This window comes from Heterodontus francisci, chromosome 9 (assembly GCF_036365525.1).
Source record: "Heterodontus francisci isolate sHetFra1 chromosome 9, sHetFra1.hap1, whole genome shotgun sequence".
Classification (NCBI taxonomy): Eukaryota; Metazoa; Chordata; class Chondrichthyes; order Heterodontiformes; family Heterodontidae; genus Heterodontus; species Heterodontus francisci.
The window spans coordinates 73,130,609-73,151,421 of NC_090379.1; the positions used below are offsets into that span (position 1 = coordinate 73,130,609).

The following is a 20,813-nucleotide window of genomic DNA, read 5'->3' on the forward strand; positions in this document are numbered from 1 at the left end:
TACTTCATTACTTGCACTCTATTTTCCAGAAAATAGAAGCACGGGTGTCAGCAGATGAAGACCTAAAACTTTCTGATCTTTTGAGGTATTACTTAAGGGAATCACAAGCTGCTAAGGTAAATAATTTTTAATCAACTGCTATTTTTACATAAGTTGGTAATTTCTGATATTTTTAGGATGTTATGGACAGGTGTCAAGTGGTGTGGGTGACTTCCATTTTTCACCTGTTAACTGACTGCAGATAGCGTTTTTAAAAATAGCATTTTAGTCCCTGGAGTGTTTTAAGGGCCAAATAAAAAGACAAACAACATGTTTTCTCGTCGGTTAAAAAAGAAAGATAAACATTTATTTTAAACAATGACCGAAAAATGTTTACGACCTCAGGCACTTTCAGATCTTTCACTGGAGCAGGCCTGACTGTTCTTTGTCTTGAAAAGGATGAAGTGTCACAGGTTGCTTGTGGTTAAGCTTCAATCCAAAGTCAATGGTAGAAATCCTGGTACACCTTTGCAGATGGGAAGTTCCAATCTCACCTTGCAATTTTTTTACTACAGTAGTTAAAAGACATCATCAGCAGGCTCCTGCTTAACTGGTCTCACAGCTGTTCTGGCTAGAAAATATCTTCTCTGGCTGTTCTTCCATCTCTTTCCAGAGAGATACCTTTTAAGATAGAAACTGGTCAGGTTGGGGTGTCAGTCAGGTGACTGAGGGCTCTCTCCCCTGGGGTGCTTCATACAATGTTCCAGGATATGTGAACCATTTTTACATGATGGCATCTGAATGTGGTTCATTCTGATAAATAGGTTTTACTTCACACGCATTATTTTGGCCTTGGCTTCGGAGACAGTCAGGCTGCAAAAGACTTTGTTAGCTCATTCCTGTAGATAAGAGTCATCAATATGCAATGGGCTCCTTTTAGTTTCAATGGGTTCTCCCCAAAGCTTATTCAGACAAAGCTAAAGAGTTGCATCTTCAACAGACAAACGTATTCATTAACCGTACAGGAGGGGGTCACCGCACCTCTGCTCCATTTTGTCTGTGGCACAGATGTGTCCGTTTTCTTGTGGTTCAGTTCCACAGTTGACGTATTTCATAATTCCTCCAGTTCATTTCCTATTGCATCATTGTTCCCTTCGTTAGCATGACAAGGAAGTTTCCTTGAGTTTCTCAGCAGTTTTCACCTGTGCGTGGTACAGACCAGGTTAATCAAGAGATCAAAGGGGAAGAGTAATTTAAATGCTAATTTCAGTTAGTTGCCTGCCCACCCGCAGCAGTGTGAGGCCACAGTGATTTTAACCAGCTAGCCTCATTAACGTGCTGTTTGTCTATTTCCTGCTTGAAATGGGTGGGAAACAGTTGTCGGTCTTTGGAAAATTGAGCGTTCTGCATCATCCTGGCCCCACAAAGGAAAGTAAATAAACTTATCTAGAAGGTGTCTTTGACTTTCTGATTCTCTCAATACTGGCCTTTACCTGGCAGGAAAGCTGAAATTAGAATTGTAGTCTGGCCCAATGATGATATCAGACTGCAGTTGGCACATATGAATTAGGAGTCTACCAACTTTGAGCGGGTTGCGTGGGACCCATTCAAATGGGGAACTTTGGGATTTGGGCGTTTTTTCCAAGGTTAATTAACCTAGGACATTTTAACTGTCCACCTGTTTGGTTTTGGTGGGCAATTAAGGTTAAAATCCACCACCCCCGGATATCCACTTGGTGCAAAGTTAACTGATTTCAGCCAAGGAAGAAATAGGGGTATTACAATAGGCCTTAGCGACATTGTGTTACATTTTTTTAAAAATCCCCTTAAGCAGGGATGTTTCAATGTGCTGAATGTGTTTAAGGGGAAAACCAGCCAGGATTCCTACTTGTGATCCAGGTGTGATGTGCAACGCAAAGCACCTGCTCAATGTTCCTTGGTGCGCCTTCATTATATATTCATGACAGGTACCTGACACTACTGGAACCCATACAGGGGGCTGGATTTTATGCAGGAGGCGGGGCTCCCGGCGCTGGGCCGAAAAGTTGGGGGGAACCTCGCCTCTGCATTTTTTCTGATCCGCGGAGCGATCCTCCGGTCTTTTGGAGCCTGAGTTAAAGGAGGTGGGATCCCCAACCCTTTAAACACTAAATAGAGACGGGAGCCTGCCCCCAAGAGCTGTCGACCAATCACTGGGCCGGCAGCTCAGCAGTATCGGCAGTGCCACTGGGAGCAATGGCCACTGCTGGTACTGCAAAGGCCTCGGACCCAGGCCCAGCACTGGAACTCCGGACCTGAGGTAAGTGAGGCGAGGTCACTGGGGCCACTCTGGAAGGCCCCGGTGAGTGGGGGGTGGCCTTTCAGTACAGGGGAGGGGAGTATATTTGTTCCCGGTGGGTATCCTTCGTGGGCCACAAATTGCCCATGAAGGAGGCCCCGCTGCCCCCCCCCCCCCCCACACCCCCAAACCAAACCCACAGGGAGGGCGCCTCATTTTCCAAGGTGTCCTCCCTACGTAGTGGAGCCCCCCCCCGCCACTGGTAAGATTCCAGCGGTGGTGGGAAGAGGCCCTTATGTGGCCTCTGGGCGGGAATGATGTCTTTGGTCTTTCCCGCCCCCGGGAGAATAGGAACCGTCAATCCTGGTGACCGCTGCTGCTCCGATTCTCCGGCCCCCACACTCGGAAGGAGAACAAGATCCAGCCCAGGGTGTGTGCTTTTGAGAGAGCAGTAAATCTGGTGCTGCTGCAACATTATACAGACTGTAGGTGGCGATATTGTCTGCCAATATGGCACAACATTGGGGGAATTTTATGCTGTCCCCTGCGACGGGTTTGGAGTCAGGGATAGCATACATTAGGTCGGATGACTGTGAAACCATTGTCGATTGTTGTAAAAAGCCATCTGGTTCACTAATGTCCTTTTAGGGAAGGAAATCAGCCGTCCTTACTTGGTCCGGCCTACATGAGACTCCAGACCCACAGCAATGTGGTTGGCTCTTAAAATGCCCTCTGAAATGGCCTAGCAGGTCACGCAGTTCAAGGGCAATTAGGGATGGGCAATAAATGCTGCCTAGCCAGAGATGCCCACATCCCACAAATTAATTTTAAAAAGTTTAGTCCGGGGTCGTAAGGTCTGTGAATAGCCTTCCCGCCCCGCTGTCAATTAAGGCCCTTAACTGGGCAATTAATCCCCAATTAAGGGCCTCCTCACGCTGCAACCACAATTAGCTGTGTAGCCCTGTTGCCGCACGGGAACCATGATAGGAAAAACTGTGCAGGCTGCTTCCCTGGCTCCGGGATGGGGGGGTTGGTGGTGGGAACTGGGGGTGTGTCCCTCGTTAAAAGGCACAGTGCCTGAATGAGAGACTTGGCATTGGGAAGGGGGTGCCTGCTGGGAACCATCCCCTTGCTCTTGCTAGCCTCTCTACACCCCCTCCCTGAGACCCCTCCTGCCCTGACCTACCTGTGACCTGGGTCCAGTGCCGTTCCTGGGCCTCCGATAGGTGCTCCTCTGGCAGCAGCCACTGCCTTTGCGGTGGCACTGCTCAGTGGAAGAGCTGCCAGCCTCTGATTGGCCAGCAGCTCTCAAAGGGTGGGACTGCCAAGGACGGGGCCCTTGATCCTGTGGAAGGCCTTCCGCTGTGCACTTAAGTGCCTAATTGGCACTAGATTCTGCAGGTCATCCAGAGGAGAGATGACACAGGGTTCTTGGTGTTGCTTGTTCCAGACGTCGAGACCCCTGTCACCAGCATAAAATCCCGGCCATTGTGTCTGAGGCTGATGACCCATGGGGACACTTTAAACTCTTAAATAGAGGCTTAATTGTCTAATCTGCATAAGGCTTGTTTTCCCTGAGGGTAGGACACCCCTGAAAGGCATAATTCAGGCCCAGTGATGTGATGTTGTGGCCACACCTGATTTCTTCTCCTGCAAGTGAGCTTTACTCACAACTGGGCATGCAGGGAAGCAGTGGAATACACTGCATCTGTTCTCACCCCCACTAAAGCGTGCTTTCCGAAATCTCAATTGCAGTCCATATGGTTGTATGCAAAATGCTTTCACATACTCTACTTTCTTAAAAGGTAAGTGGCCCTGGCCAAAGACATGAAAGGGTCACCTTAATCCCCTAAGGTTATTTCTGCAAATCATCAATCAGACTCCTCAGAACTTTCTGCAGAAGGAAAGAAAAGTGCAAAGCCAAGATTGTAAGGGCAAACAAAAATAGGCACCAAGGATCATAAACAGTGAGAAAGTTGTCACATTTGTTCTTGGTAAAATGTTTTAATCACTGACTAGGTATGTCATAGTAATTTGAATCAAGTTCAGGGCATGTCTGCATGAAGGAGTAGCAGAATGATTTCCAAAAGGGAGCCTTGGCAGCTTTGGAGGAAAACTACATGTCAGAAAACAAATTATTTGAGTTTGTTGCTAAACAGGGGCCAGCATGTCAGGATTTATTTTGCAGTGTTCTCTGATCATAGTTAACTTAAGTCTTTCTTGTAAGCTGTCCCTCAGCTATCTGGCAGCAGGCACAACTTGATTATTGCCTCGTGATAAAACACAGCTACCTTGAGCATCGTCACATTGTCAGCTTTAAGTAACCTCACCTGCTACAGACTTGGGTACGAGTGGACAGAGTCCAGAAGATGCCTGAGGTGCCTGATTTGCTTGGTCTGTTGTTGTTCTCCTGATCCTTTTTTTTAATTCATTCATGGGATGTGGGCGTGGTTGGTTAGGCCAACATTTATTGCTCATCCCTAATTGCCCTTGAGAAGGTGGTGGTGAGCTGCCTTCATGAACCGCTGCAGTCCATGTGAGGTAGGTATACCCACAATGCTGTTAGGAAGGGAGTTCCAAGATTTTGACCCAGCGCCAGTGAAGGAACGGCGATATAGTTCCAAGTCAGGATGGTGTGTGACTTGGAGGGGAACTTGCAGGTGGTGGTGTTCCCATGCGTTTTCTGCCCTTGTCCTTCTAGTAGAGGTCACAGGTCTGGAAGGTACTGTCTAAGGAGCCTTGGTTCGTTGCTGCAGTGCATCTTATAGATGGTAGATGGATGCTGTATAGAACATCCCAAGGCAAAGTCCACTATTTTCTGGGTCCACAATTCTCCCCTTCTTTCCCAACAAATGTGCACCTGCTGAAGGTCTCGCTCACAAGAAGCTGATTTAAATGAAAAAGAGTAGAGGCTGCTTTCTGCAGCAGTGTTATACTTCAAAGCAGCTTAGAAGAATTATTTTTCCTAGCCCCAGTACCTCTTTTACTGAGACATTCTCCATGTGTGCTAGTGAAAGGAAATGGAACAAGCCAGCAAATCCTGCCTTTCTTCTGTTAGTTGCATTTGGTGTGACTGGCATTGTGGTCTTCACCCAGTGGGGATACCTCCCTGCCCAATTTTCCTCCATTGGCCAACTCAGAATTACTCAAATAAAAGCAAAATACTGCGGATGCTGGAAATCTGAAATAAAAACAAGAAATGCTGGAACCACTCAGCAGGTCTGGCAGCATCTGTGGAAAGAGAAGCAGAGTTAACGTTTCGGGTCACTGACCCAAAACGTTAACTCTGCTTCTCTTTCCACAGATGCTGCCAGACCTGCTGAGTGGTTTCAGAATTACCCAAAATCATTGTAACCTGGATAAAAAGTTAGGCATTGCTGTTAAGAATCATGCATGAATGACGGTCACTTGGGCAGGATACCAGAGGATTCCAAGTAACTATGGGGCATACCCCAACAAGGAATAAATGCCCAAAGTTGGAACTGGTGAGGAACACCTTTTATATTTAAAAAAATTGAATCTTAATGTCACTGACATTCCAGCTGCTTGATTGAAGAACATTGCAGTAATATTTATGCTTTTAACTTTTACTTAGCGTAAAACATTAAACAGCAGTTGCAGTGCAACATTGCAGTTGAGTCATGTTCACAAGTTCAATTCGTATAATCTTGTGTAATTTACCTGGACTTTGTATGCCTATATTTTATGGAAAAGTTATTCATTATTCATGCTGCTTGACTTTGTGTACAGGACCTCCTTTATAGACGAGCAAGGTCATTAGTGGATTATGAAAATGCAAACAAGCTGCTGGATAGATCAAGAGCAAAAAATAAAGATGTGCTTCAAGCTGAGACCAGTCAGCAGTTATGTTGCCAGAAGTTTGAGAAACTTTCAGAGTCAGCAAAACAAGGTAAATGTTTTTAATATCATTGCATTTCAGAATTACCATTTATATGCAAAATGTTATTATGTACAGTTGAATATTTTGTTTGTGGCTGTTGAGCTACTTTTCAGAAGAGGTAGTTCTCAATCTCATTCTATTGAGTAGTGGAGCTGCATAAAAATACAAGCTGTGGATCTGCCCATTTCTCTGTTACAACATAGGAAAAATAGCTGTAAAGGTTTTTTAGTGGATTAAAAGTATCTTTTAAATCTTCAACATACAGTGGCTGGGATTTTGTTGAGGTCCCGATGTTGGGATCCACGGTGGAGGGAGGGGGCTGCAGCGGAAGGTTGTACCAGCAGCGGCCCATCGCGGAGTCTCACGCTGGGAGTGTCGGACTCGATCTTCCTGGCGGCGGTGAGGCTCAATTGCGGCCCCCCCCGCCATTGGGTGAAGAGACCCGGCTTTACATATTTAAATTAAGTTAATGAATAAATTTAAATAAAACTCACAGCAATCTTACCTGCTGTCCGGGATCTTCCGAGCGGTGGCTAGCTTAACGCGTCTTCACGTTCCCATTCAGGGAAAGCTGATACCACCGACGTGGGGAATGGGGGTTCTTAAGATTTTTAGTAAAGTGGGGGGTGGGGGGGGAGGTATCTGATTGGCATGAAAAGTGTAGGGGAGGGCTGGAAAGGGTGACCTCTGCAGTTTCATCAGTTTTGGGGGGAGGGTGGAGGGAGGAAAGTCAAGTCTTGCAGGCTAAGTGTTTTGGGGGGGTGCGTGAGAGGGCAGCTATTACATTTAATTGTTATTGGGGGGGAAGGGGCGATAGTTTATTTTGCGGTGCATTGGGGGCGGTGGGGGTAGGCCTTTAAAAATTTAAGTGTACCTGGCAGGATGCCCTTTAAAAATGGCGCCAACGCCTGCACACAGGCAGCTGATGACGTTGCCGGTGTTGCAGAGCCCATCCCCTCCACATGGTCTGGGGGGCATGGGGCAGCCTGATTGGCGTATTATGTTGGGCTGCTGCCTGGTGGATCATGGTGCCAATTTTTTCGCTCTCTGCCACTCCTGGCAGCAGAAGAAAATCCAGCCCAGTGTCTTTATTGACTGACATAATGATTGTATCTACAGACTATTTAGGAGTGAATGGATTGGAAGTGTATAAACATTTTGAGCATTTGCCAGTTGTTGCCTTGACAATTAAAGATATATACACCTTCCTTGAGATTATGTAGCCTTGATAATTATAACTTTGCTCCTAGAACTTATAGACTTTAAAACTCGGAGAGTTGCAGCATTTCGAAAAAATCTTGTAGAATTGGCAGAATTGGAACTAAAGCATTCTAAGGTAATGTTTTTGAAAATATTATGTCCATTCAAAATCCTGTTAAGTTTAGAGCTTATGTTATGTGTATTAATGCTTAAATTTTTTTTAACACTTCTAAAATTTGAAGCAGAAGGGCCAAATTTCATCTTGCACTATAACCTTTGCTGGCTTTCCTGAGTATCTCAAAACTATTGAGTTGTCCCAAATTTCCTCAACCATATGTTCTGAAATTTTCTTTGTTTCTAGACTGTACCTTTTTTCAACAGTGCTGTGGATATCCCATCTGATACTTTTCTCCTGGCAAATCTTGCCCATCTGACCTATTAAATTAAGATTAAATAAGACGTTTGCTGAAACAAGGCTCTTGCTATGCATCATTTTTCTTTACTCTGCATCTTCTGCTCGCTGTAGGAGTATGGACCAGTTTAATGTCATGTATAAATTACAAATCTGGTTTATTGTAAGTAAATAGTAGACAGTAGCAGAAAATCAATACAGTATGTAGCTAACAAACTTAATTTGCACCTCCTCTGGTACAAAACTAACAAAATATGCAAAATTTTGCAACCTCTTTTAGTAATACCAGGCTGGCATCCATAACTTTAAACTTCCGTGTGAGATTTCTTCATCTTGGCTCCATTCAGATTTCTCGTGTGCCACAACACTGAAATGGCCCTTATCGGTCTCTCAAATAATATCTGTTATGACTGTGACCGTAGTGCTCTATCCCTTCTCACCTTTCTCAAACTGTCTGCAGCCTTTGATATGTTGACCATACTATCCTTCAGCGCCTCTCCTCCATTGCCCAGCTGAGCCAACTGCCCTTGCCTCCTGCTTCCACCCTCAGCTATCCAGTCATAGCCAGAGAATCTCCTGCAGTGGCATCCATTCTTTCTCCCACACCATTACCTCGAGCCCCCCAAGGATCTATCCTTGACCCCCCCCCCCCCATTTCTCATCTACACGCTGTCCCGCAGCAACATCACGCGAAGATACAACATTAGGTTCACGTGCGTGCTGTCAACGCCCAGCTCTACCTCACTACCACCTCTTGACCACTCAATGGTATGTGTGTTGCCAGCCTGTTTGTCTGATATCTAGTACTAGATGAGCAGAAATTTCCTCCAGTTATACATCAAGGATACCGAAGTATTGTCTTTGGCCCCTGCCATAAAATTGTCCCATAGCCACTGATTTAATCCCCTGCCTGGCCACTGTCTTAGGTTGAACCAGACTATTTTGCAACCTTGGCATCCTAAGCACTGAGCTTTTGACCCCATATTTTCTCCATCACAAAGACCACCGACTTCTACATCTGTGATATTGCCCATCTCTGCCCCTGCCACAGCCCATCTGTTGCTAAAACCTTTATGCATCCTTTTGTTACCTCCAGACTCAAAGTTATTTCAATGCGCTCCTGGCTGGTCTACAATCTACCACCCTCCATAAACTTGAGCTTATCCACAACTCTGCTGCCTGTATCAAACTTGCACCAAGTTGTATTCACCATCACTCCTATGCCCCGATTTCAAAAATTGTCATCCTTTTGTTCAAATCCCTCCATGGCTTCACCCTCCCTATCTTTGTAACCTCCTACAACCCTCTCAGAATTTTGTGTTTCCTCAACTCTTATCTCTTGTGCATTCTCAACTTACTTTGCCCCATTTCTGGCAGCTTTGTTATAGTGGACTACATCTAATTTCTAACAGCTTAACTAATGGTGTGTCCTGTGTTAATCTGTCACTCACAAGCTATGAAGAGAATTACATCCTGCAAATTAGCATCATATTGAATCTCGTATAATCAATTAAACTCAAAAAAAAAAAGGTGTCCTTTGTGATAGTAAATCGTTAAGACTGAACAATTGCTAACTGCTTATGGAAAACTAATACTTTTCCATGAATGTTCTGGTAAACAGACAGCTTGAGTCACCTGTAGCTATAAACAATAGCTGCAGGCTCCTTACTAGCGTTCTGACAGAAGCAACAGCTATTTTATAACCTTTGTTACGACCACGTGAGAAAGGTGTCATGGGGTCCCTCTCAGCCTTCACCTGGTCTTAACCTAACAGGGTTTAATTTTAAACACACCGTGTTTTTAGATCCCCCTTGGGGAATCCTTCTTCACCACTTTCCAATTATAAGGCAAAAAAAACCAGCACAAACTGGTTTTCTCAGGTTTAAAGAAGAAAAGTTGAAATTTATTAAACTTAAACTCTAATTCAGTTGACACCGACGGATGCACGATGCGCCCACCCTAGCATGCATACACGATACACACATGCAAATAGAGACAGAAAAGAGCAGATGAAATATAAAGTGGAAAAGCTTGAGGCAGTATCTGAAGAGTTTTTGTTACGGTTCTTCAAACTCACTGTAGAATCCTTGATTATAGGTAGATCTTGCTTTTCTTTGGGGCCCAGTACTCTTCTTAAACCTTGTTCGCTGTAGGAGACTTTTCTCTCTTGGGGTTCCTGTGTCTTCAGTGCATTCAGAGGCTTGTGAGAAAGAGATGGGAGCAGACAGGAGAGATCTTCTCATTTCAGGAGCAAACAATCTTTGAGTTCAAACACTCCAGTGGCCAGTTCAAAAGAAAACCCTGGAACAGCCAGTTAGTCATGTGACTAGCTGGTCTAACCAGTCCTGGCCCTTGTGGATTGTATCCTCCTTTAGCAGGCCCTGGAATATGCTTCCTCACCTTCGATGTCTGTTAGTATATAAAATGTTTTTTTCCAAACACAGCTGATGTGTTTAACAAGTCATTTCCTCGCTCCAACAATAGTTAAAAATCAATGTTCATGACAAAATTGATGTGCCTCATTCTTGGCAGGTGGGAGCCTAGCATGATGCCTTGCATCTATTTTCTTAACATACCTTTTATAAAAAAAAACCTGTTCCTTGCTGAATCCAAACTGCATCCTGTATTTACAACTCCCTTACTCTTCCTCTTTTCTCGCCCACCACAAAACAAATTGAATGTAGATGCTTCGGGCACGCTAACCTATCCCATGGAGCAGAGCTACGATCAGTCAAGTTACGATTATAGTGTACTATTTGTTCATTGCACCAAATGGTCCTTGCACCAAGGGTTTTAAACCAAACACTGGAAGATGGTAAATGAGCCAGGCCAAAACCCATAGAAATATTGTTTCAGTTTTGTTGCAGAAACTGCTTTACTTATGGAAAAACTAAAAATTGTGTTGTCTTCTGTAGTAGAACTATGTGAATATTGTAATGTTAGAAATATCTGCAGTTCCCAAGTGGGATAGCAGTTCTTTTGTTTGCAAGAATGTGCTGCGTACTATAACATTTTAGTGAGATTGATTAGGAGTGGGGAGCTCTTGTTACATTTTTGGTGTTTGTGTGCATGCATATTCTATATGTATGTGTTCAGTTTTTGTTGTGTAGAGGTGATGGCATCATGAAAAACTGGTTGAATGTTAACGTTGAATCCCTGTCAAGAAGACTTACTTAGTTTTTGTCATCCTTAAATTTAAATCATACTTGTAAGTTAACAGTTTTCATCCTAAACATTCATCTTCATGTGTCTCAGATCCTTGTTATCTAACCGCCTTAAAAGTCATGAGTATTTTAAGCGACGTTGTTAATTGAATAGCACAAAGTATGGCCTAACTTCGGCACAGTTTGCAAAGTTTGTTTTCCAATCCTGTATGATTGCATCAAACCAGACGTGTTGTACTTTCTCAAGATGCTTCATCCTAGCAAGGTAATTTAATGCTTTTTTTCATCCACAGGGACATTTGCAGTTGTTGCAGAGCTGCCTTGTAGCACTTAAAGGTGACAGCTAATTGCTCTATGATTATTGTATTAACAAGGGCTGTATACACCAAGTCTACAAGGAAAAAAGCTTTCATGGCTCCTTGGAGAAGATTTACAGCCAGGAAGTTATATGTATGCCAGAAGGAAATAGCACCATTACATCTGACCAGAAAAGAGAAACTTTGGTGCAGAAAACCCAATTCTGAAATGCCATATAGTACATGTCATTTGTATTTGATGGTCCAGAAACCAAAATATTTTCTTCAGCAGTTGCCAATATCTTCGATACTATTGTATATTTGGTTGCCAACTTTATTCATTTTTACAATTATCAAAGGCCTAATTACAGTATGTTTTTTTAATTAAAAAAAACGGAATTATACCATTAGATGTATTCAATATTATCATACAATGCATTGTTTGGCATTTAGTGCTGTTCCAACATCTTAAAATGACAATTAGTCTTCATTTTTATATTAATAACACTTAAGTCTTCAACTGTTATAACTGAGTATAATTTCTAAATCATATGTATAAGTATAACTGCCTTAAACTTGTAGAATGATTCCTGATCATTGTAAAATAAACTGATAAATGAGAGAATGTTTTCATACCTTGCTTTATTAACCTATTTACTACCTATATACTACCTATATGGGTAAGCAGACTAATGGTTTCCTGTTGCTTTCTAGTGATAATTTAACACTAACTTTAAAAACACAGAATTTCCTCTGCAGGAATGCATTCTATACCAGTTGAAAGAGCGGCCTGTGGTCTTCGCTATAACCATAATATGATTTCATTTCAATTGAGCTGTACCATTCTGGTTCTTCCATCGCCACTTTCCAATAAGGCCTGCCATCTGACAACCGAGTCAAGACCAGCAACAGTTACTCACTCTGCTAAGTACAGTGTGCCAAATCAGGTATTTCAAACTAAATTTCTAAGTGCTAAAATAGCTGACATATAAGTAATTTTTGTTATACTGCAATATTTTAATATATCGGTCTCATTGAATATAAAGCAATATATAAAAAATGGTTAAACTTCCGCTTTTAAAGGAGTGATGTACTTTAATTGGTGGTAAAAGAATGACATCACCAAGAACTTGTCAAATGTACAGTTTAAAAAAAAACGTAGAAGATTTCTGCTACCGTATTAGGGATTTCAATTAGAATGTTGTATGCTGTTTAAACTTGTACTTAAGAGAGTATACTTTAATGTGCCAATACATTTCTGGTTTGAGACTCAATTTATCACCACATACTGTTACACCCTGCAGTGTTATATAAATCAAAATACTCTCACTGGATAGAATCCAAATTTAGGACAAAATCTAAGGTTTTCTTTCAGTACCAGTGGACATAGCAAGACATTTTCATATGTCCCCTTCACTAAAATCTAGTGATGACACTGTGCTGTAATATGTAATGAGGGTGTGCTGACCAATACACAGCTGTAACACTTAAGCATGGCTGATTGCTTAAAAAGGTTATAGCTGGTAACCAATATTGAATCCAGAATTGGGGCAACTTCAGAATAATGCTGAAGTTGGATAAAGGCCAATACAAAGATTCCTGAAAGGCAGAAATAAACATTGTCAAATATTGAGTAATTACTGCACTGTGGCCCATAGCCAAGTCAAAACATTTCTAAAATAAAAGAAAAATATTGCAGATGCTGGAAATACTCAGCAGGTCTGGCAGCATCTGTGGAGAGAGAAGCAGAGTTAATGTTTCAGGTCAGTGACCATCAGAACCCTCTGATGATGAGTTCTGATGAAGGGTCACTGACCTGAAATATTAATTCTGCTTCTATCTCCACAGATGCTGCCAGACCTGCTGAGTATTTCCAGCATTTCTTGTTTTCAAAACATTTTTAATGTGTTCTTAACAAATATGCCAATTTGCTTATTTTTGCAAGTTGATTGCATAATTCTTTATTATGCAGTTGTAATCCAGTTTTGAATTCATCTTGTACACTTCATATCCTTCAATTCTCCTTATAATTCAAGATAAAAAAATAAGAATTACTGCCTGGGTTACCTCAATGGTAGCTTGCACCTTGACTATAAAATACAAATGTAATTTGGAAAAAAGAGCCCATATTTATCATTCTTTTATATACATCAAAAACTATTTACTGTATATCTCTATAATCTTAGCTGTGCATCCACTTCCTGTCTGTGCTGCTTTACTTCCTGTTGTCACAGTTTTGGTGTCAATGTTTTGCATTATAAATTCTTAGTTTGTATTTAACTTGGGCTTTGCCTCTGTAAACCTGCCATATTGTAAGGTAAACTTTCTCCTCGTCCTTCTCAACCTGTATGTAGCCTTTGACATGGTTGACCACACCATCCTCCTCCAATGCCTCTCCAATCTCGTCCAACTGGATGGGACAGTTCTCACCAGGTTCCATTCCTATCCATTTAATCATAGCCAGAGAATCACTTGCAATGTCTTCTCTTACTGCTCCTGCACCGTTACCTCTGGTGTCCCCCATGGATCTATCCTTGGCCCCCTCCTATTTCTCATCTACATGCTGCCCCTCTACAACATCGTCTGGAAACATGGTGTTAGTTTTCACATATGCTGGCGACACTCAGCTCTACCTCACGACCACTTCTCTCAACTCCTTCACTGTTGCTAAATTATCAGACTGCTTAACCAACATCCAGTACTGGATGAGCAGAAATTTCCTCCAATTGAATATTGGGAAGACTGAAATCATTGTTTTCGATCTCTGCTCCAAACTCAGTTCCTTAGCTAGCAACTCCGTTACTCTCCCTGGCAACAGGCTGAGATTGAGCCCGACTGTTCACAACCTTTGACCCCAAGATGTGCTTCCGACATATTTGTGCCATCACTAAAGATCGCCTATTTCCACCTCCGTAATATTGCCCGATTTTGTCTGTCTCAGCTGATCTGCTGAAACCCTCATTCATGCCTTCGTTATCTCTAGACTTGACGATTCCAACGCATTCCTGGCTAGTCTCCCAAATTCTACTCTCCGTAAACTTGAGGTCATCCAAAACTCTGCTGCCTGTGTCTTAAATTGCACCAAGTCCTGTTCCCCTATCACCCCTGTGCTCACTGACCTACATTGGCTCCCAGTCAAGCAACATCTTGATTTTAAGATTTTCATCCTTGTTTTAAAATCCTTCCATGACCTCGCCCCTCCCTATTTCTGTAATCTCCTCCAGTCCCACAAACCTCCAAGATCTGCGCTCCTCTACTACTGGCCTCTTGTGCATCCCTGATTTTAATCGCTCCACCATCGGTGGCTGGGCTTTCAGTTGCCTAGGCCCCAAGCTCCAAAATACCCTCCCTATACCTTGCTTTCCTCCTTTAAGGCATGACTTAAAACCTACCTCTTTTGACCAAACTTTTGGTCATCTGACCTAATATCTCCTCCTCACTGTGGCTCAGTGTCTGTCTTTGTTTTATAATGCTCCTGTAAAATGCCTTAGGATGTTTAATTAACTTAAAGACACTATATAAATGTTGGTTATTGTTATACCACCCCAGTACAGGTGGCACTGTGGCCTTCCTTTCCCGACACCAAGCTGTATTGCCAGTGGTGACACTGGTAGCCTGTAATTGCTGAGTCATCAACTAAATATCCAGTGACCTTGCTTCCATTCTTAATCCTCCTAGTGGGCCAAAAGTCAGCCTTGTAGCTCCAGGCCTCCCTTCTCCAAGTTTTTTTTTAACATTACATTTCATCAGCACTCCTTCTTTGCTGGTGGGCTCTGTGGCAGATGGGGTGGGGTGATTATCCTCAAAGTTGAGGGTTCCAGAGAATTTGGTGCTGGTGAGTGTTGACCACAGATTAATTGGATGAAGTCTGTGGAGGAAAGAGAGCCTAGGCTATTACAGTGAAGAGAATGATCAGCCTAAAGTCAGGAATTGGGTAGGGACACTGTAGTCTGAGATGGACTTTGGTCATCCAGATGAACCACGAGAGTGGGGACAGAGTGGCAGTACATGGGTCACAGACCAGATTTGTGGGGGTGGAAGGGGCAGACTGCCTGGGAAGAACAGGGCAGGCAGCCACAGAAGCAGTTGAGGAGAAGGAGTGGGCATCCGGGCCAGCAAGTGGTAGTATGTAAAAATGGCTGTGGAAGCAAACAGAGGTGGCTAATAATGGGCCCATGGCAGACTGGCACTGGCAACTAAAAGAAGGAGGGTAGGCAGCAGAGGGGGAGGATGAGGCTTGAAGGGGGAAATGATCCAGGCATACATAGGAAAATCTGCAAGGGAGTAAGCATTTAAAGATTATTTTAAGAAAAAACAGACTTCGAACCACAAGGTATAGATAAAAAGATGGCTGACAAATTAAGGTTGAGAAACTAAAAAGTGTGCAATAGAACCACTCGATAGCCGGAGCACAGGATTGCAGTAGCAAGTGAGTGTCACAAAAAGTCATATCTATAATAAATGCTTTACAACTCACACTTGTCTACAAAACCTTATTTATGTTTTTACCACTTTTTTGTCTTTTTCCATTGTAAATACCTATGTCCATATTTATGATGTAAACTTGTCATGATGTATTACACCCACTCACTGTAATGTCTCAGTTTTACATCTCCAAGCTTCTCAGCCTGTACTAGAGAGAAACTCCCATGCCCTGATACCTTCCACTTCCTAAATTGTCATACACAAGAGTGGTGCTGTTGTTGTCTGGCATATCGACCTCTACCTTGCAGGGGCTTAGTGCCAACTCTCAGACACTTCTTCCTACTTCCCCCTGGACCATGACCCCACCACCGAACATCAAGCTACTGTCCGCAGGACTGTCACTGAATTCATCTCTGGAGATCTTCCATCTACAGCTTCCAACCTCATAGTCCTGCAACCCCGGACAGCCTGCTTCTACCTCCTTCCCAAAATCCACAAACAGGACTGTCCTGTCAGACCCATTGTTTCAGCCTATTCCTGCCCCACAGAACTTATTTCTTCCTACCTTGACCATCTTTTCTTCCCTGGTCCAGTCTCTTCCCACCTACATCTGTGACACTTCTGAAACCCTGCGTCAATTTTACAATTTCCAGTTCCCTGACCCCAACTGCTTTCTCTTCACTATGGACATTCAGTCTCTCTACACCTCCATCCCCCACCAGGACGGTCTGAGGGCTCTCCACTTCTTCCTTGAACAGAGGACCAACCAGTCCCTATCCGTGACCACCCTCCTCCACCTGGCTGAACTTGTTCTCACATTGAACAACATCTCTTTCAACACCACTCACTACCTTCAAATAAAAGGTGTTGCTATGGGTACCCGCATGGGTCCTAGTTATGCCTGTCTTTTTGTGGGATATGTCGAACATTCCTTGTTCCAGTCCTACACAGGCCCCCTCCCCCAACTCTTTTTCTGGTATATTGATGACTGTATCAGTGCCGTTTCCTGCCCCCACCCCGAACTGGAAAACATTATCAACTTTGCTTCTAATTTCCACCCTTCTCTCACCTTTACATGGTCCATCTCCAACACTATCCTTCGCTTCCTCGACTTCTCTGTCTCCATCTCTGGGGATAGGCTATCTACTAATATTCATTATAAGCCCACCAACTCCCACAGCTACCTCGACTACACTTCTTCACACTCTGCCTCCTGTAAGGACTCCATTCCATTCTCCCAGTTTCTCCATCTCCGACGCATCTGCTCTGATGATGCAACCTTCCACGACAACGCTTCTGATATGTCTTCCATTTTCCTAACCAAGGATTCCCCCCACTGTGATTGACAGGGCTCTCAATTGTGTCCGGCCCTTTTCCTGCACCTCTACCCTCACCCCTTCCTCTCCCTCCCAGAACCGTGACAGGATTCCCCTTGTCCTCACTTTCCACCCCACCAGCCTCCACATCCAAAGGATCATCCTCCACCATTTCCGCCATCTCCAGCGTGATGCCACTACCAAACGCATCTTCCCCTCCCCTCCCCTGTCAGCTTTCCAAAGGGATCGTTCCCTCCATGACACCCTGGTCCACTCCTCCATTACCCCCACCACCTCGCCACCTTCCCATGGCACCTTCCCATGCAATCGCAGGAGGTGTAATACCTTCCCATTTACCTGCCTTCTCCTCACTATCCAAGGCCCCAAACACTCCTTTCAGGTGAAGCCGCAATTTACTTGTACTTCTTTCAATTTAGTATACTGTATTCGCTGCTCACAATGTGGTCTCCCCTACACTGGGGAGACCAAACGCAGACTGGGTGACCACTTTGCAGAACACCTCCACTCAGACCGAAAGCATAACCCTGAACTTCCTGTTGCTCGTCATTTTAACACTCACCCCTGCTCTCATGCTCACATCTCTGTCCTGGGATTGCTGCAGTGTTCCAGTGAACATCAATGCAAGCTCGAGGAACAGCATCGCATTTACCGATTAGGCAAGCTACAGCCTGCTGGATTGAACATTGAGTTCAATAATTTCAGAGCGTGACAGGCCCCCCTTTTTGTTTTAATTTTCATTTTTTTTTTAATTTGTTTATTTTATTTTGGTTTGTTTAGTTTGTTTCTACTGTGCCTACCCATGTTATTTTCATGTTTGTACTTTGGGCCAGGGCTGTTCATTTTTCTGTCAATTAACACCCTCTCTGCATTAATGCTTTGTCTTTCACCACACCATTAACATACCGTTTGCCTTTGCTCCATGACCTTCTGTTCAGTTATTCTCTGTGACCTTGTCCTATCAACACCTCTTTTGTTATTGTTTGCCCCACCCCTGCTTTATTTGCATAAACCTATTACATTTCTAATATTTGCCAGTTCTGATGAAGGGTCACTGACCTGAAACGTTAACTCTGCTTCTCTCTCCACAGATGCTGCCAGTATTTCCAGCACTTTCTGTTTTTATTTCAGATTTCCAGCATCTGCACTATTTTGCTTTTATTTTATTGTCATAAACTTTGCTATTTAGCTATGACTAATATAACATCAAAGTATATAGAAACCTAAGGAGATACTGTGTGACCTCAAAATGGGGATTACTTGCTGGAACACAAGAAATAGGAGCAGGAGCAGGCCATTTGGCCCTTTGAGCCTGCTCTGCTATTCAATAAGATTATGGCTGAACTTCTACCTCAACTCCACCTTCCTGCACTATCCCCTTATCCCTAATTCTCTGAGTACCCCAAAATCTATCGACTTTTGTCTTGAATATACTCAACAGCTCAGCATCCACAGCTCCCTAGGATAGAGAATTCCGAAGATTCACAACCCTTTGCATGAAGAAATTTCTCATCTCATAAATGACTGACCCCTTCTTATGAGACAGTGACCCATTTTTATTTTCTCCTGCAAGGGAAAACATTTTCTCAGCATCTACCATGTCAAGCCCCTTACGAATTTTATATGTTTCAATTAGATCACCTCTCATTCTTCTAAACTCCAGGGAATATAGGTCTAGTCTACTCAATCTCTTGTTACAGGACAATCCCCTCATCCCAGGAACCAGTCTCATGAATCTTTGTTGCACTCGCACTCAGGCAAGTACATCCTTAAATAAGGAGACCAAAACTGCACACAGTACTCCAGTTGCAGACTCACCAATGCTTACTACAATTGTAGTAAAACTTCTTTACTCTTATACTCCAATCCCTTTGCATCAAAAGCGAACATGCCATTTGCCTTCCTAATTGCTTTCTTTACCTGCATGATAACTTTGTGAGATTCATGTACAAGGACAGCTGGTCCATCTGAATGCAAACATTTCTCAGTCTCTCACCATTCAAAAAATATTATGCTTTTTTATTTTTCCTACCAAAGTGGACAAATTCACACTTTGCCACACCATGTTCCATCTGCCATGTTCTTGCCCGCTCACACAACCTGTCTATCTCCCTCTGCAGCTTTTTGGTGTCCTTCTCACCACTTATTTTCTCACATAACTTTGTATTGTCAGTGAAGTTGCAGAAGTTACATTCAGTCTCCTCATCTAAATCAATAATAACTTGTAGTTATGTAGCGCCTTGAGTTTAATAAAACAGCCCAAGGTGCTTCACAGAGGCATTATAAAACAAAATATGACACAGCCACAGATGACCAAAAGCTTGAGCAAAGAAATTGGTTTTAACGAGTGTGTTAAAGGAGAAAAGAGCGGGAGAGATGTTTAGAGAGGGAATTCCAGTGCTTAGATCCTAGGCAGCTGAAGGTAATGTCATGGTCCTGTAGTTTTTATTCTGAATATGCGGTTTACCTTTAAGGCTTGCAAGGGATCAGTATTGCTTTAAGAACTAGCAGGCCTCAGGAGTTATAGGAAGGTGCATTTTCATTGCCTTAGAAACAGCCATTTGGAGACTGCATTCTTGATACCATGGAAACAGCCACTGGGAGTGAGCCTGATGTGATACATATGTTTCAATTCAGTTTGAACTGGCTTTTAGTGAGACAGTTTGTTCTAACAGTCTGACAGAAAGAAGACACAGCTGTGGTGTTTAGCGCACCTGAAAAAGGGCTCTCAACCATTTAAACTGAAGGAAGAGGATTTTAGTCTGTTTAACTATTATCTCTCAAAATTCTAAAACATCAAGCCAAGACAGAGATCTCTGGTAATTTAAATTGAAGAAAGAGAAGTTAGACTGACAATCTTTTGTCCCTCAAAAACGCTAAAGTCCGCTTGATTCCATTGAAAGAGTTTTCAAGTTGTTAATTATTGAAATTCGCTGGAGAACGAAAGCAACATTCCGTGAGGACTTCAAACAACAAACATCCTGTGAGAACTTCGAGCAACATGCTGTGAGAACTTCAAGCAACATCCTGTGAGGACATCAAGCAACATTGGACTGTAAATTTGCAAGGACTCTAATTTTTCAATTGTTGTTTATATCTTCATAGTGTTTAATAATTTAGTTCATCTAATTAAAGAGTTAATTTGTTGATTTAAAGACACCTGGTTTGGTTAGCCTCATTCGGGGGGTTAATTATGGTATAATTTGGCTGGGTCTTTAATTTGGAAAGTTTTAAATGATATGTTAGGCGATCTGTGGAGGGGCGGGATTGAATTAACAATGCGTCTCTCCCACCCCAATCAAAATCGTATATTTTGATTGGGGGCTTTGATAGGAGCAGTCGGTCGTAACAGTAGAGCGATTAAAATCAGGGATGCTCGAGGCCAGAATTAGAGGAGTGCAGATATTTCTGAGGGTTGTAGGGCAGGAGGAGATTGCAGAGATAGGGAGGGGCCAGACCAGGGAGGCATTTGAGAACAAGAATGAGAATAGTAAAAGTGAGGGGTTGTTTCACTGGGAGCCAGCGTAGGTCAGCAAGAACAGTGGTGGTGAGTGAATGGTATTTGGTGTAAGTTAGGACCTGGGCAACAGAGTTTTGCATGGCCTCAAGTTTATGGAGAATGTAGCAAGTCAGCCAGGATTGTGTTAGAATAGTCAAAGCCTGGAGGTAACAAAGACATGGATAAGGGTTTCAGCAGCAGAAAAGCTGAGGCAGAAGTGGAGATCGATGCTGTTACAGAGGTGGAAATAGGCTTGTCTTAGTGATGGCACAGATATGTGGTTGAAAGCCCATCCCTATGTCAAATATGACACCGAGGTTGCATT

General features: G+C 43.2%; 1 protein-coding gene across 5 annotated transcripts in view; it reads left to right on the forward strand.

Annotated features, from left to right (window-relative positions):
* snx6 (sorting nexin 6) overlaps positions 1-20,144 on the forward strand; it is a 52,422-nt gene extending 32,278 nt beyond the window's left edge. For 4 of the 5 annotated variants that reach the window (XM_068039313.1, XM_068039310.1, XM_068039314.1 and 1 more), the window contains 5 exons: positions 30-116; positions 6,008-6,167; positions 7,409-7,494; positions 11,228-12,177; positions 19,665-20,144. In XM_068039313.1, coding sequence (XP_067895414.1) covers positions 30-116; positions 6,008-6,167; positions 7,409-7,494; positions 11,228-11,281 — 387 coding nt within the window. In that variant the 3' untranslated portion in view covers positions 11,282-12,177; positions 19,665-20,144. Of the gene's footprint in view, positions 1-29; positions 117-6,007; positions 6,168-7,408; positions 7,495-11,227; positions 12,178-18,080 lie in introns of all 5 variants that reach the window. The other variant, XM_068039311.1, reaches the window with a different exon arrangement.
* Positions 20,145-20,813: the final 669 nt, after the last annotated feature.